This window comes from Hyalella azteca, unplaced genomic scaffold, assembly GCF_000764305.2.
Source record: "Hyalella azteca isolate HAZT.00-mixed unplaced genomic scaffold, Hazt_2.0.2 contig16872, whole genome shotgun sequence".
NCBI lineage: Eukaryota > Metazoa > Arthropoda > Malacostraca > Amphipoda > Hyalellidae > Hyalella > Hyalella azteca.
Window position 1 is genome coordinate 507,895 of NW_025946679.1, and position 13,211 is coordinate 521,105.

The 13,211-nt window shown below is 35.8% G+C and overlaps 1 protein-coding gene across 1 annotated transcript in view; it reads left to right on the forward strand.

Moving 5' to 3' along the window:
- The window catches only part of LOC108678819 (FMRFamide receptor), a 43,346-nt gene extending 34,598 nt beyond the window's left edge, over window positions 1-8,748 (forward strand). Inside the window, exons 6-8 of the mRNA XM_018167309.2 lie at window positions 3,114-3,388; window positions 4,884-5,007; window positions 5,303-8,748. Coding sequence (XP_018022798.2) covers window positions 3,114-3,388; window positions 4,884-5,007; window positions 5,303-5,536 — 633 coding nt within the window. The 3' untranslated portion in view covers window positions 5,537-8,748. The remainder of the gene's footprint in view (window positions 1-3,113; window positions 3,389-4,883; window positions 5,008-5,302) is intronic.
- The last annotated feature ends 4,463 nt before the right edge of the window (window positions 8,749-13,211 follow it).

Sequence of the window (13,211 nt, forward strand, 5' to 3'; positions counted from 1 at the left end):
TGCATCATTGTCGCTATTAGTTGAAATGAAGACTTAATCTATCACATAAAATACAACAAATTATTTTCATTCAAAATACTATGAATTGATTGGCAACGCTAGTGAGATGGTTCGGTTCCGACACAAGTTATTTTTAATATGCCTGTTTCCAATTTTACAGTTACCTCATCCTTATTTCTGGAATAATAAAATGTCATCATCTTAATATGAACCTTCACATAACTGTTTCAGGAGTTCAATCTATTTAATCTATTCATGTCATTTAATCAGTTTCCTCTCGAAAACCGAGAAATAATTATTCACAGCTCGTGAATAAATTTCTGAAAATTTTCTTGTTGTTTTCGCGATTAGATAAAGAAGTAATGACGTAGTCTATATGTGGAAGCGTCAATGCAGCAAACCGCATTCCTTAATTAAACGCGGCAGTCTTAAGTGAACAATGGGCCTAGCAGGTCACATGTTGGCCGCCGCTACCACCAAATGCTGTTTGTCTTCCAGTCAATGAATCTCGTCGTTAATAACCGTCTTAGATCTCACTGAGAGTCAGTTAACTGGATGCAATTAGTTACCCAGGTCTTCGATCAAATTTGATCGAGAACATGAAGGTCGCAAAGGGAATTGCTTGACAAATCATGTCAAGCTAATCAAATTTGGGTTATCCATTCCTTTTCGTCACCCTGCCTCAAAGATTGACATTGACAGTAACATAAAAAACTGTCTTAAAACTCATAATATGCATATAATTCACTTACAACATATATTATACATTCGATTTATATTATATAAATAAATAACGAATTTTTATTCATGTTATCTACTTATAATGATGTTATTTAATTTAAAGTAACGAACAGACAACTATTTTCATGTCACTTTACATACCTGTTCATACATTTTCCTTCCTGGAATCATTAGGATCACATGCCAATTTTCCCCAACTTCAGAGAATTGAAAGTCTTCAAACATGAGCATTCCCTTAAAAAAACGAATATGACGTATCGTCTAACCGTTTCTTCTCATTTACGCAAATGAGGCCAGAGCTACGAGGCCATATTTCAATGCAATACATCAGCAACGACTTCCATCATACACGGGATGCCGTAATTTGTTCGTCCCCTTAACTCACGATGATTTGTCAACGTGTCTCATTTTTTATACGTCATTCGCAAGATAGGAAATGAAAGCGCGGGGTGTTAGGTTAATCGAAAGAAGCGCCTGGATGTGTATGAGAAATGTGTCGTCTGTCAGATATGGGCCTCGTTGTTAAAATTTTGTCTTGGCTCAACAAATAAGTAAAATTTATTTGTAATGGAGGAAGATTATTCTAGATAAGAAATTTTAAACACGACGTAGTCATATACTGGAATTAAATGTTTACAGAAAAAATCTCTTTTTAAATTCGGTTGAGTAATCTGTCCGATATAAGTGGATGAGGAATATTTTGCTTCGCAAAATATCACGGATGAATTTTTCGAAAAAATACATATTTCTAATCTACGGATGTGTTAGTGAAATCCGAATGAACCTCAGCCAATTGTACGAATTTAATCTGCTGAAACGTTGATTCTGCATACCAGTCTCTGTTAAAAATAGAAACAAGTTACTTGTATTATAACAACTCCGTTAGTTGAATATTACCGAACTTAGACTTGAAAATTCCAAAACGCTCATTTCAAGAAAGCTCCAGAATATCCTCGAAAAATGTCCCAATCCATCAATCACCTCGAACAACACGAAGATCCGGTGGGATTTTATCTTCTTGCACTAATTCATTTGCACTTTGCATTTCAAACAATGCATTTGAGTCACAATCATTTTATTATTACATGCAAGAAAGAAGGCATATTTCACCAATCCGTGAAGAGTAGTGTCTCCTTACACGACTTGGAATATCGTGGGGTCAAGTCTGCCATTCAAGTCTGCGGTAAATGCAACCAGTATTTAAGTTACTCTCTGACAAATTTAAACGACTATTAAAATATACACGAAGCAGAGCGAAATTTATCGTAATGAAAAAAAAAGAGTGGTAGAATGTTTATTTTGGTATTCACAGTTATTTATTGATCATACTTATCTGGTAAAAAATTTTTTTAATAGTGTAATTATTATTGAAAAATATTATCGAAACATGAAAATTTATTAAAGCTATGAGTTTGTTGATCTCGAGGGTTTTAATTTTATAATACTGTGGGTTTCTTGATCTCAAGTGTATTAATTTAGCTTTTACAGTAAGGAAACTTTATTTGAGTGTCACGATGGAGTTTAATTATATAACTGGATTAAAGTGAACTGTAAAAAACTCTTTCGGTACTAGCATTGCATTCGACACAACATCTATTCCGGATGCACAAAAGATACATCACGATGATGGAAGCGTTTTAAAGTCTTAGATGCAGCTTAGCCTTCAAACTTTTAGTCACATCCTCTGTACTCTATCACCTTGCAAATCTTTCGTCCGAGCAATTCCAGCAAATCCTATTTCTCTCAAGGGTCTCGTTGAAATTCCATTCTCGTTTGGATCAGCTGAGAGCGCGTCACTTTTTGAATGGAGAAACATAGCAGAACAACTGTGCCTCTGTTGACATTCTGCGTGCGTTGTCATAGGTTGTTTAGATAGTTTAGTTTCAAGTGCATCTCGTGAATATGTAAAATGTTATTTATTAATAATTGAGCTGTTATCCTTTCGAAATGATTAAGATTCTGTTTTTTTTAAGTTTCCCAATGTAATAAAGTGAAACTAAATGTCCGTTTGACGGTAGTTACTACTCTCTTCATTATTTAAAATCTTAAAAATATCTAAAGAAAATAAAATATTTTTGACGGCTGCACATCTTGATTTTATATTAGATTTAGCTAAATTTATTTTCTTAGAAAATAATCACGATTCCAATTAACTAATTTCTTCATCACGCATGAATAATTACGTAATTACGTACTTTCCCCTTCTTGTGTGGAACTGATCTGAAGCCATTTAATGTCCCAAAAGTATTTCTTTTGGAAGATACAGATACAAATAAATTTATTCTATTGACTTAAAATCATAGTCTTCGATATTAATTCTCGCGCTCAAAATTTAAACGCCTAAAAATTGTCATTAAACTTTTCCTCTACAGTACAGGAGAACATTCCTGAAGATGTTCGTGCCATGCGTGTTCCGTCGCAAGGCTCGCTCTCTCTCTTTCCTCACTACCGCCGGCGACCCGGACGCTCTTGGAGGCGCCGTGCCACAGGAGTATGGACGAAGCTTCCGGCTGTCATCACGCGTCATGTCGGGCCGGTCCCTGAGGGCGGCAGGCAGCGACAAGAGTAGCCCGCACAGCAGCAGGAGCAGTTCATTTAGGAGCAACAGACCTGCCGAGAACATGTATCGACTCACCGACAGGAAAACGTAAACTTTTCATTCATATTATAAACTTTTTTGTATTTGCAACTGGTATCAAACGAAACAGTACCATACTCTCCAGAAATTATCATACTAATCAATCTTTTTTCTTGCATAAATGACATAGTTCAATAACTTTTTCACTAAAAATTTATTAGACTAGTCGTGCCTATTAGTCCATCGACAAATGTAATGATTCCAATTTTGGATTTCGTTGACCAATCCAGGAACAGAAAGTAGTGCCTTTAATGTCATTTCCGACTACTAATATTATTAAATAGAATTTTTGTCAGCAAATAAATTTCGATTTATTAAAATGAGTGCATCCTCATATCACTATTATTTGTTCAATTAAAAAAACAGTGCATCAACGTTCGCATTTTATTTAGAGGTCACTGATGAGACAATGCATTGACAGCTCCAAAACCAGCAGATTCGGAAAAAATAAAATAATATCGGTAGTAAATTTAAATATATATCCTAAACATGTCATTTAATTTTATGGAAGTACGAAGATTATACTCACGGTTGTGGTAATTTAGGTGTAAAGTATTAACTGCTATTAACGGCAGTAAAGTTTTAACTGCTTTGCCCCAGATTCTTAAATTTTTAAGCCCGCTGGCAGGGAGGCTGGTGAGCGGAGCGACTCTAATGCGATGCAAACATAATCATGCTTCATATTTACGACACAATTAAACCGCCCAGATTTGAATAATGTAACGAGATAAAGTCATGTGACGAGTCGTAGCTGGAGCGTATAGAGCTGCAGCTCGCGCTGCTCATGCCGTTTGTAAAAATTTAGCGTCTTTCTGTCTCTGCTAAGAAAAAAAACAAGTTTTTTAATACGTTAATTGTCATGGCAATGCATCAAAAACTGGTTTAAAATAATGGATTTATAAATTCATGTTATTTTATAATCAACTATAATTCTATTGCTTAGTTAGCATATCGAGAATAAAAACGTACGAGCCCCTACGGAGCATCAGAAAACAAAATCATGGAGACATGGCGAGATTGTAAAGGACGATGATATTTATCAGAAATTGACATCTGTTGCTGTATACAAATGGAAAGACAAACGAGTTCCCCTCAGCATATCAAGCTTGCCCGCTCTTGAAAGTGCCCAATCGCAATGCAAAATTTCCAAAGGGCAGAATCAATTTGGGATTCCAATAATTGAATTTCTGGCTTCGACCTTTTAGATTAAGTGCTCTCGTAAAACTCGTCTATGAAGAAGACTAGCAGAAGGCCACAAAAAGTTGTATAATATATTGTATGTGTTCTCAAAAATTGCAAGCAATATAATGTAATTTGGTTCACCTGAATTTCATTGAATTTTACTAAATAGGTATTGTTTCATTATTTGAAAAGTTTATGATTGTGATAACTACCATAGTTTTTCTTCTCTTTTCTCTTAATATCTTTGTTCTTTAAAAATACTTAAGCAAAAATTTAAATGCATCTCTGCACATCAATTTCTCATATGAGCCAATATGCCCAGAAGCGGCGATGGCTCCGGCCCATCAGAGGGCGCCTGGGGCGGGCGACGCAAAAACTCCTTCACGTGCTCGCCAGTTGACAGGAGCGCGTCGTCTACAGCCTCCTACGACAGCAAGCAGGTTAAGGTGAGAGCAGAGAGCTCTGAAGATATTTTACCCCGACGATTTAGTGCTGTGAATTTTTGTTTTGAATTAAAATAAGTGCGTCTGAGGGACATCGCGTCCGAGATCATTACTGCAGTGCTTCAGCTCCAGCTGCTAAGGTTATAAATGAAGTGATTTTATTGCACTAGATGCGAGTTCGCATGACGGAATAAAGATGACAATAAATGCCTTCAAGAGTCGTTTATAAGTTTCGTTGAGATATATTTCCAGGAATAGTCGTATAGCGATGATCACTAATAATATATTTCTTCAACAGCGCTTCTCGTTCGACCCCTCACCGACAAGCACTCCAGTACCGGATTATTTGGTGATACCGGACATCACCATCACCACGACCAGCATCACTACTACTACCATCACCACACCATCCACCGTCAACACCTCCCTATCATCACCACCCTCTGATGATCCCGCAGACGACAGAAGTAGAGAAGAAGTTTCTGTATTTTACATGTATTCACCAGAGAACATGAAAGCGAGTGATCTCTAATTATTTGAACTCATTATTATTGAATCGTTTTTATCAATAAAGTAATTTTTATTTCTCATATTAACGATTCATCTGTTAATTATTGAACCAAACGATAAACGTAGCCTAAATCAAATTCAGGCTACGGGTAGGTAAAGGAATCCATTAAAAAATTTGGAAATTTCAATAACATTCTGGAGACTAGTTGGTGATGAAGCTGCATCTTTGTATTGTTTTACCTCAAATGCTTTTAAAATATTCACCTACCTGCGAAATTGAGTATATGTTTAGCGGAAGTATGACAGATACTACGAACTTTCTTAATTCTGTGTGAAAATCTGGTTTTATCTAACTATTTAAGTTTGATTTAACATCTAACTAACGTTCAATGTGCAGACAATAATGAAACATCATTTAGGAGGCAAAACCACCGATGCAAAAAATGACACATGACGAAAAATTTTAAAATTCCTATTTTTTTGCTTCTACTTGAAAAGTTTGGAGGTTAACCTATATGATCCTGTGGAGGTTCCTAAACACTTTAGGAAAGCAGGTCCTTTAGGGAAACTAGGCTATTTATTTCTCGTGCATCGTTTAACGGGCTTGGAACGCTGCCGTTGAAAGTAGATAAATGATAAACATCTGATATAAGAAGCTTTCAATTTAATATCTTCTTTAATATCTTCTTTCAATGATTTAATATAGTAATTACGTTATGTACTTGCAGAGACACCCTGATCACGAGCTAATGAAATGCTATTGTCATTGGCTGTATACACAATGTAAGGAACACCGACCTGCTGTAAAATAGCGGTAAAATATTTTCTAGCTCCTCTTGGAAATTGTCCATTCTGCGAGAATTACAGAGCACCTGGAAATGAAGCAATCGGAATACTTCTTAAAATTTAATAAGAGTACGAGAAAACGTCATAAATGAATTGTTGTTCTGTGAAACTTTTAGTTATCAATTTTTAGGCATAACACTATTGAGCATAGACCACAAGTAGCAAATAATTTAAATAGATTTTCATCATCCGAAATTTGTGATATTTAAGGTTTTTTATTCGTTCACTTTTTCACTGGAGAATGCTGATGAAAGGGTTTATTTCAGATATTTGGACTCTGTGTTATCAATTTTAGGTTTAACTATTGGCCAATTTAATAGGAATAGCAATGTTATTGATATTCTGTATGTATACGTGTATGCGTGTGTTTTTACATATGGCTTTGGTTTTTAATTGAAAGAAACAATAATTTGTTCAATTGTATACGTGAATTTGGCTCAAAATTTTGATTAAGAACAATTGCTTCCTTTCTTTGTCAATCAAATGTAAATAATATTTAAGACAACTTTAGGATCGAAACATACTATATCTTAAAGATGTTTTGCGCAAGATTAGATAGCTCAGGGTATATATTTTTTTACATGTGTACAGGCCATAAAAACGCATCCTCCTTCTGATATCAGTCTTCTTATCAGCAGTAATCATTATAATATATAAGTCAATATAATGTGTATTCTATGTGGTCTACTGATAGTCTAGTGAAAGAAAAACTGGAGCTTCTTCTGTAACTTTAATGGAAGAGTCAAAAAGAAAATTTCTGCATTAATAATAAGTAGTTCAGTCAGAATTTTTCTCCTATCATTTAGGTACAAGTTCTATAATCCCTGTTTCCTTCATAGTTAAATGTTATTGAAAACTCTAAATAAAATAAGATTCATAAAACATTCATAACCATGTATCTGCAACCAATGAATTTATTGAATGTATATGAATGTCAATTTAAGGCGAATAGATATGTATTGATAAAGTCGCACGCTAAATATGTATGTAGGTTGAATACGTAAGAAGAGGACTAAACAAATTTTTATCTAGCTCAATATTTCCAGTCAATTTAAAAAATTCTCGCTTCTTGCAATTGGATCTATTTAGCGACTAATGAAATTAAAACCAATATGGAACTTTCTGATGTTTGCCAGAAATTTAGCTTATTTTGCTCTTCAGATTGCGGGTTGTGAATTTTTCGGATAGCTTCCATATTTAGACGTCACCATAAATCGGTGTAATGTGCCAGTATATGTATATCATATGATACTTGAGTACTAGAAGATGTAAACTAGGTAACATACCGCAATAGATGTTCTCAGTGTCAGTACATATTAACATACCTAGTTTACATGGATGTTCTCAGTGTTAGTACATATGTTGCTCAAATACGCCAGTGAACCTGATTTTTAATATTCTTCTGCTGGTGTCACAGGACAGAAAATTGCAGCATTATTCCTAAAAATTTATCGAACATTTTTTTCGTTCAAGAATCTGGCAACGATTTACAAGTTGCCACGGGCAATTCATTTGACGCCGTAGGCATACCATTGGATTCATAAAGTTCATTCACTTATTTTAATAGTTATTTCCTCATTAAGTTGAATTTGATTCAAATAATAGTAATTATCAACGGCTTCAATAATCTAGGTACCAATGGGGGAAAAAAGTTAGAGCCACTGGCCTAAATCATAGCACTAGCGCTATGGAGGTAAAACATTTATTTCCATAACATATTTCTGTGTTTCCTAAGAAAGGAACTCGCCTTCTATCAATTAGAAAAGTGAGATCCCGGGAATGTTCTATATTCTATGAATAGGCGGTGTCTATAATATACGCTCCGTAATAGCTCATTATTAAACCAAGCATTTCCTGAAACATTCCTCTCTTTTTCTCAAAACGCACATATATTACAAAATCTTGTGTTATGAATTTCAAAATGCTTTTATTGAACATTTGATAAACGAATCTTCGCTCTCCAAAAAAATCCATAGTAACATAGTCATTTTTCAATCATAAAAATAATAGAGTTAATGGCCTATTGCATAATTAAACATGCACGTTGATAATTGGAAATGTCGTAATTCGTTTTCCAACAATTAGAATTGATGGCTTCAATTATATTAAGATTGAAACGAACTTTCTTCCTTTGGGATATCAAATCAAAATAAGACGTAACGTTAAGTGACTTCTATTTACTAGGGAAATTTGTAGAGCACTAGCGAGTCAATGGATTAATTATTGAAAATTTGTATTACTGGACTTCGTTCGCTGGAATTTATGTTATGATGAAGTTGACTGCTGTACCCCGAGGAACCAACCTATATACTCGCTTCATTCAAGTTATCTTTTGAGTAATTGATTTATTAGTTCATCTTCATTCATATAGGTATTGTTATTTCGTACATGTACCGTACTTTTTAAATCGAATATTTTCTTATGTATTTTTTTCCTTGTTATGTAGAAATCGTTCTTCAATGACACTAGTTTCATATCCTGCCATGGCGACGCGTCTTAGAATAGTACAATAACAGTTCACAAATGACTATCATTAATTGCGCCATGATTTACCTCCAATTTATTTACCAATAACATCTATGTTACCTATACAACCAATTTACTGCAAGAGCTGCTGTAACTGAGGCCTTGTCTATGCCCATTATAAATCAACGAAACCGCAACCAGCCAGAACGTTTGATGTTCAGGACGGACTTAATTCATTATGGAGCGATCCACAGCCAACACATTGCCGAGACGCTCGAGCGCACGTCAAAGGAAACTCTGGCGCCTCAACTCGGCAGCGGGATGAAGGGAGCCTGGGTTTAGGATTCAATTGGAAGAAAGGATATGGGTTCGCTGGGTCCTGAGACGTGAGAGTATTGTGCGGTAGAGCTTACAGTTGAGGATATGATCATATTCACAATAATTAAATCAAATGACTGGAAATGACATTGGCTGGAATCTCGTGGTCCGTCGTTGCTTATTATGTAAATCGTAAATGATACAGCAAGTTTCCACAATAGTTGATGTCTTTAAATCTAAAATTAATTTATTCTTCTTTATCACAGCCTTATGGTTTTCAGCTGCTTTATATATACATTTTTACAACTTTTTTCACAAATCAATATATTTCGCATAAATTATTCTCGAAATTAATCGGGGAAGAGTAAAGCATATATAAAAATTAAAAAAAATCCTTGTTTAATATTTATTTCAGCTTAATTTCAAAGACTCTTCTACTGTCACAATATACAGATCAAATGTTTAGCGCAGAATATAATCTTAAAACAATATTTTGAATCATCAACTTAATATTAGAGAAAGCTTCTACGATCATATAAATTCCCATTTGTAGAGTGACGACCTGACGCGTGTAAGTTATTATCTACACGGATTCCTTACTATACCCTAACAAAATTTAGAGCCGGGCGCGTCTCTGAAATAGTTAACGCACAATTAAATTGTAACATATTTTACTCTACCAATGAGGAAAAGACTATAATAAGAAAAACAAAGTCATTTGAACATCGAGGAACGGAGGACGTCGATTAAACCATAATATAACTGAGAACTGGCTACACTAAGCCCCTTGTGTAGAAAACTGAAGGTAACATCTTACCATCTTTTAGTAATTTTTATGTTCATTCAGTTCAAATTAGTATATATGGTGGGACTTGCAGCTTGAATTATATTAAAATGCCATCAAATTGGTAAATCAAAATTTCATTCCTGATTATACAATCAAGCGCAACCGCTTCGTAGTAAAACTTTCTCTCCTGCATAATGACTAGAAAGAATAATTCTACCTACGCCTAACACGTGTCCAAGCAAGCAGTCTCTCATAAGAGTATATTGCAATTCGTCTCACAGCATGCAGTTCATTTCTTACAGTCTCTGAGCAAACACACAGGTGACCAGATCTTCTCTAACCATATTGGCAACATGTTACTTCGTTGTGTCATCAGGATGATGCCCCCTACCTTTATTTTCCTGCATTCAATTCAAGCTGTCTCTCTGGGTCCTCGAGGACTGGCGGTCGCTAACATGTGGGCGCTGAGGAGGCCGCAACAGACTACAGGAATCATTCTGAGCGATTTCATCCTACGCTTTCGTAACTTTTGTATCAGTACTCAGAATTAGGAGCGTCTAGTCGGCATGGGACACTTGGGCCACGGCCCTCAGTGATCGGAGGACCAGCTAGCAACGCAACGGAGCTGATTCTGCATTCATGAAGGTAAGCTGCGAAAACTTATGCGCAGAGCTCGTTAAAGCTTATTCATGATACCTTGTCTCTCCATCGGCGGGTAGAATTTTTACTCGGGAACAAATAAATTGAAGAAAACTGGAATACCTACTTTTAATTTTAGGCGAAGGCCATAACTTAAGGAAAACCTAGATTTGCCGTCTCTTAATTTAATGGTTTCAACCTTCAGCTAGAGCGTCTTGCTTAATGTCTTCGTATTTCAAATTTTATATTTCTATCTCAGAATTAGTATTCACCTATCTCCGTAGTTCGGATTTCGATTTTCTACAGAGGACTGACGAGTGTTAGGATGCTCGAGAGTCGCGTCACATCGTAGTCACTGCTATCCTGAGCTCCCGTAACACAACTTTAGGGATTAGTGGTTAATTAATAAATTCAATTCGTTGATTCTCGCTTCGCTATCCCACAATCGTCCGTGTTTTTTTTAACACTTTTACATCAGATAATCTTAACACCTTAACATCAGATTCTCTTAGCACCTTAACAACAGATTCTCACTTTATTATACCCCACTCGGCCGGGTTTTTACCATCAGATTCTTTATGCGACTGTCAGATCCCATTCTCACTGCTTAGGCGACTTCTCTGGCGAATCTGTTACCTGCTATACGACTCACTCTTTGTTGAATACTCATTAGTCCATTATAAGAAAAATTTGAGCGTTTGTTCTGCAGTTTGTTTCTGAGGTTTAAAGCTATCATATTTACATTTACCAGCCCCAAAGATTCCGATTCGATACAATTCCCGTCCCTGTATTTACTACATACTCCTCCATGGCAATTATTGGCGTTGTTCAGTGTCACAAAGCAAACGAAATCCCATGCAGACTAGCTTGAAATAAAATATGCCTTTTTGCCACACACTTCTCTGTGGTCAAGACTGAATTGATTATCTCAAAAAGTTTTCAAATAAGATATGGTGAATTTACTGGGCGTTTGCATTGCTATTGATTAATTGGTGAATTTGTGACTCAAGCCGACTGGTGGGCTTAAAAATGATGAAAACTATTACATCATTCTCTCTTATAAGAGTTGATTACAAATCTTCTGTCGCCAATTAGCATGCTGAAACAATCCTTCTAATACCGAACGACGATTCAACTTCGTCTCCTGAGCTCGTTCCAAGACGATTAACGTAAATCGAGCGTCAAGATGGTAGACGATGTCAAACATTTAGACGATGTCCTTCGTCAGCCGCCAAGACCTTAGACGGCGACTACGACCATCATTCCTGGACCCATTATACGACCATCATTTCAGCGTCTATGGTAACGGAATACTTGCATTTGAATTGCGCAACTATGATGAACTGTAGCGGTTGAAACTGTGTGTTCTGAACCTGTCGCCGTTGAGCCTGCACCAATTTAATCTTAGTCTAATGTTCACAAGTATTACTGCACTTATTGGACTTGCAGCGGTTGAAACTGTGTGCTCTGAACCTGTGGCCGTTGAGCCTATTTTGCATATGTACATATTTAACCTATAACTATTGAATTTTCATTAATTTTTAACGATAAATTCTCTGTAAAAGCAATAATAAACAATTAATTTTTAGCCAAAAAACTTATAAATACTCCACTACTCCAAAACTATAAATCATTGTACCGATTGGAGTTTGTGTGGTCTTAACCTCTCTTTTTAACCAAATTAGCACATCCCTGCATAATCGGTTGTGTTTATTGTTTTGTCCATGAGTCAACAGAAAAGTAGTACTGAATTATAAAGTACATTATATCTCGCCCTTTGTAGTGTTCCTTTTGTGCCAAATTCTCTATCATTTAAGAACCTTGAAAATCCCACAAAGACATATTCACACTAATGCTGTGCAATAAACTTCAATCTTGTTAGCTAGTATTCATCGCAGGCAACGGTCGGAGTTACCGAATTCAGGGATGAAATAAAACAAGCAGGTAGGGAGCAGTGGAGAGTTACCCCCCTTTTTATTTAGCACTTATCACTAATGACTCATCCTATACATTCATCGTACTTTACAAACGTGAGAACAAAACGCAATGTTTAAAATATTCTTGCCACTCCCTGTGCCATCAACCATTCGATATTTAGGCGGCAATATAACAGACGATATTACAAGCATAAAATACCGTAGTGGTTGATACAGAAACGTCGATATTACGTGCGCTTATAATTAGTGGTCGCTAAAGCGTCGACAATGAGAGCACGTTATACCGTCATGGTGGCGCGGAGTGGCTGATTCGAGCAGTCAAGTGTCAGTCTATTGGAAGCAGGGCGGTAGGTATACAGAAAGAATAATTCCTAATTAGTTTTTATGAAGAGTGAAAAGTCTATAATTGGGCTCAAGTCATCAATGTTCTTTGATTTATGAATGGAAGAATATTAGACCTTCATGATCATGATAGGACAATCGATGTCGGTCCCTTCATGATAGATGAAGTCGGTCCCTTCATGATTCATGATCTTATTATATCTCGATACGTAATTATGATCCAATTAGTGACCGAATGATTATAGATAAATGACGTAGACTTTCAGGTTACAGAAAATCGTTGTATTATATTGAATTAATTTAAATCAAGGAAAAAGTGCGATTATGATTTAGTGGTTTTTGTTGTCAAATGTTAAAATGAC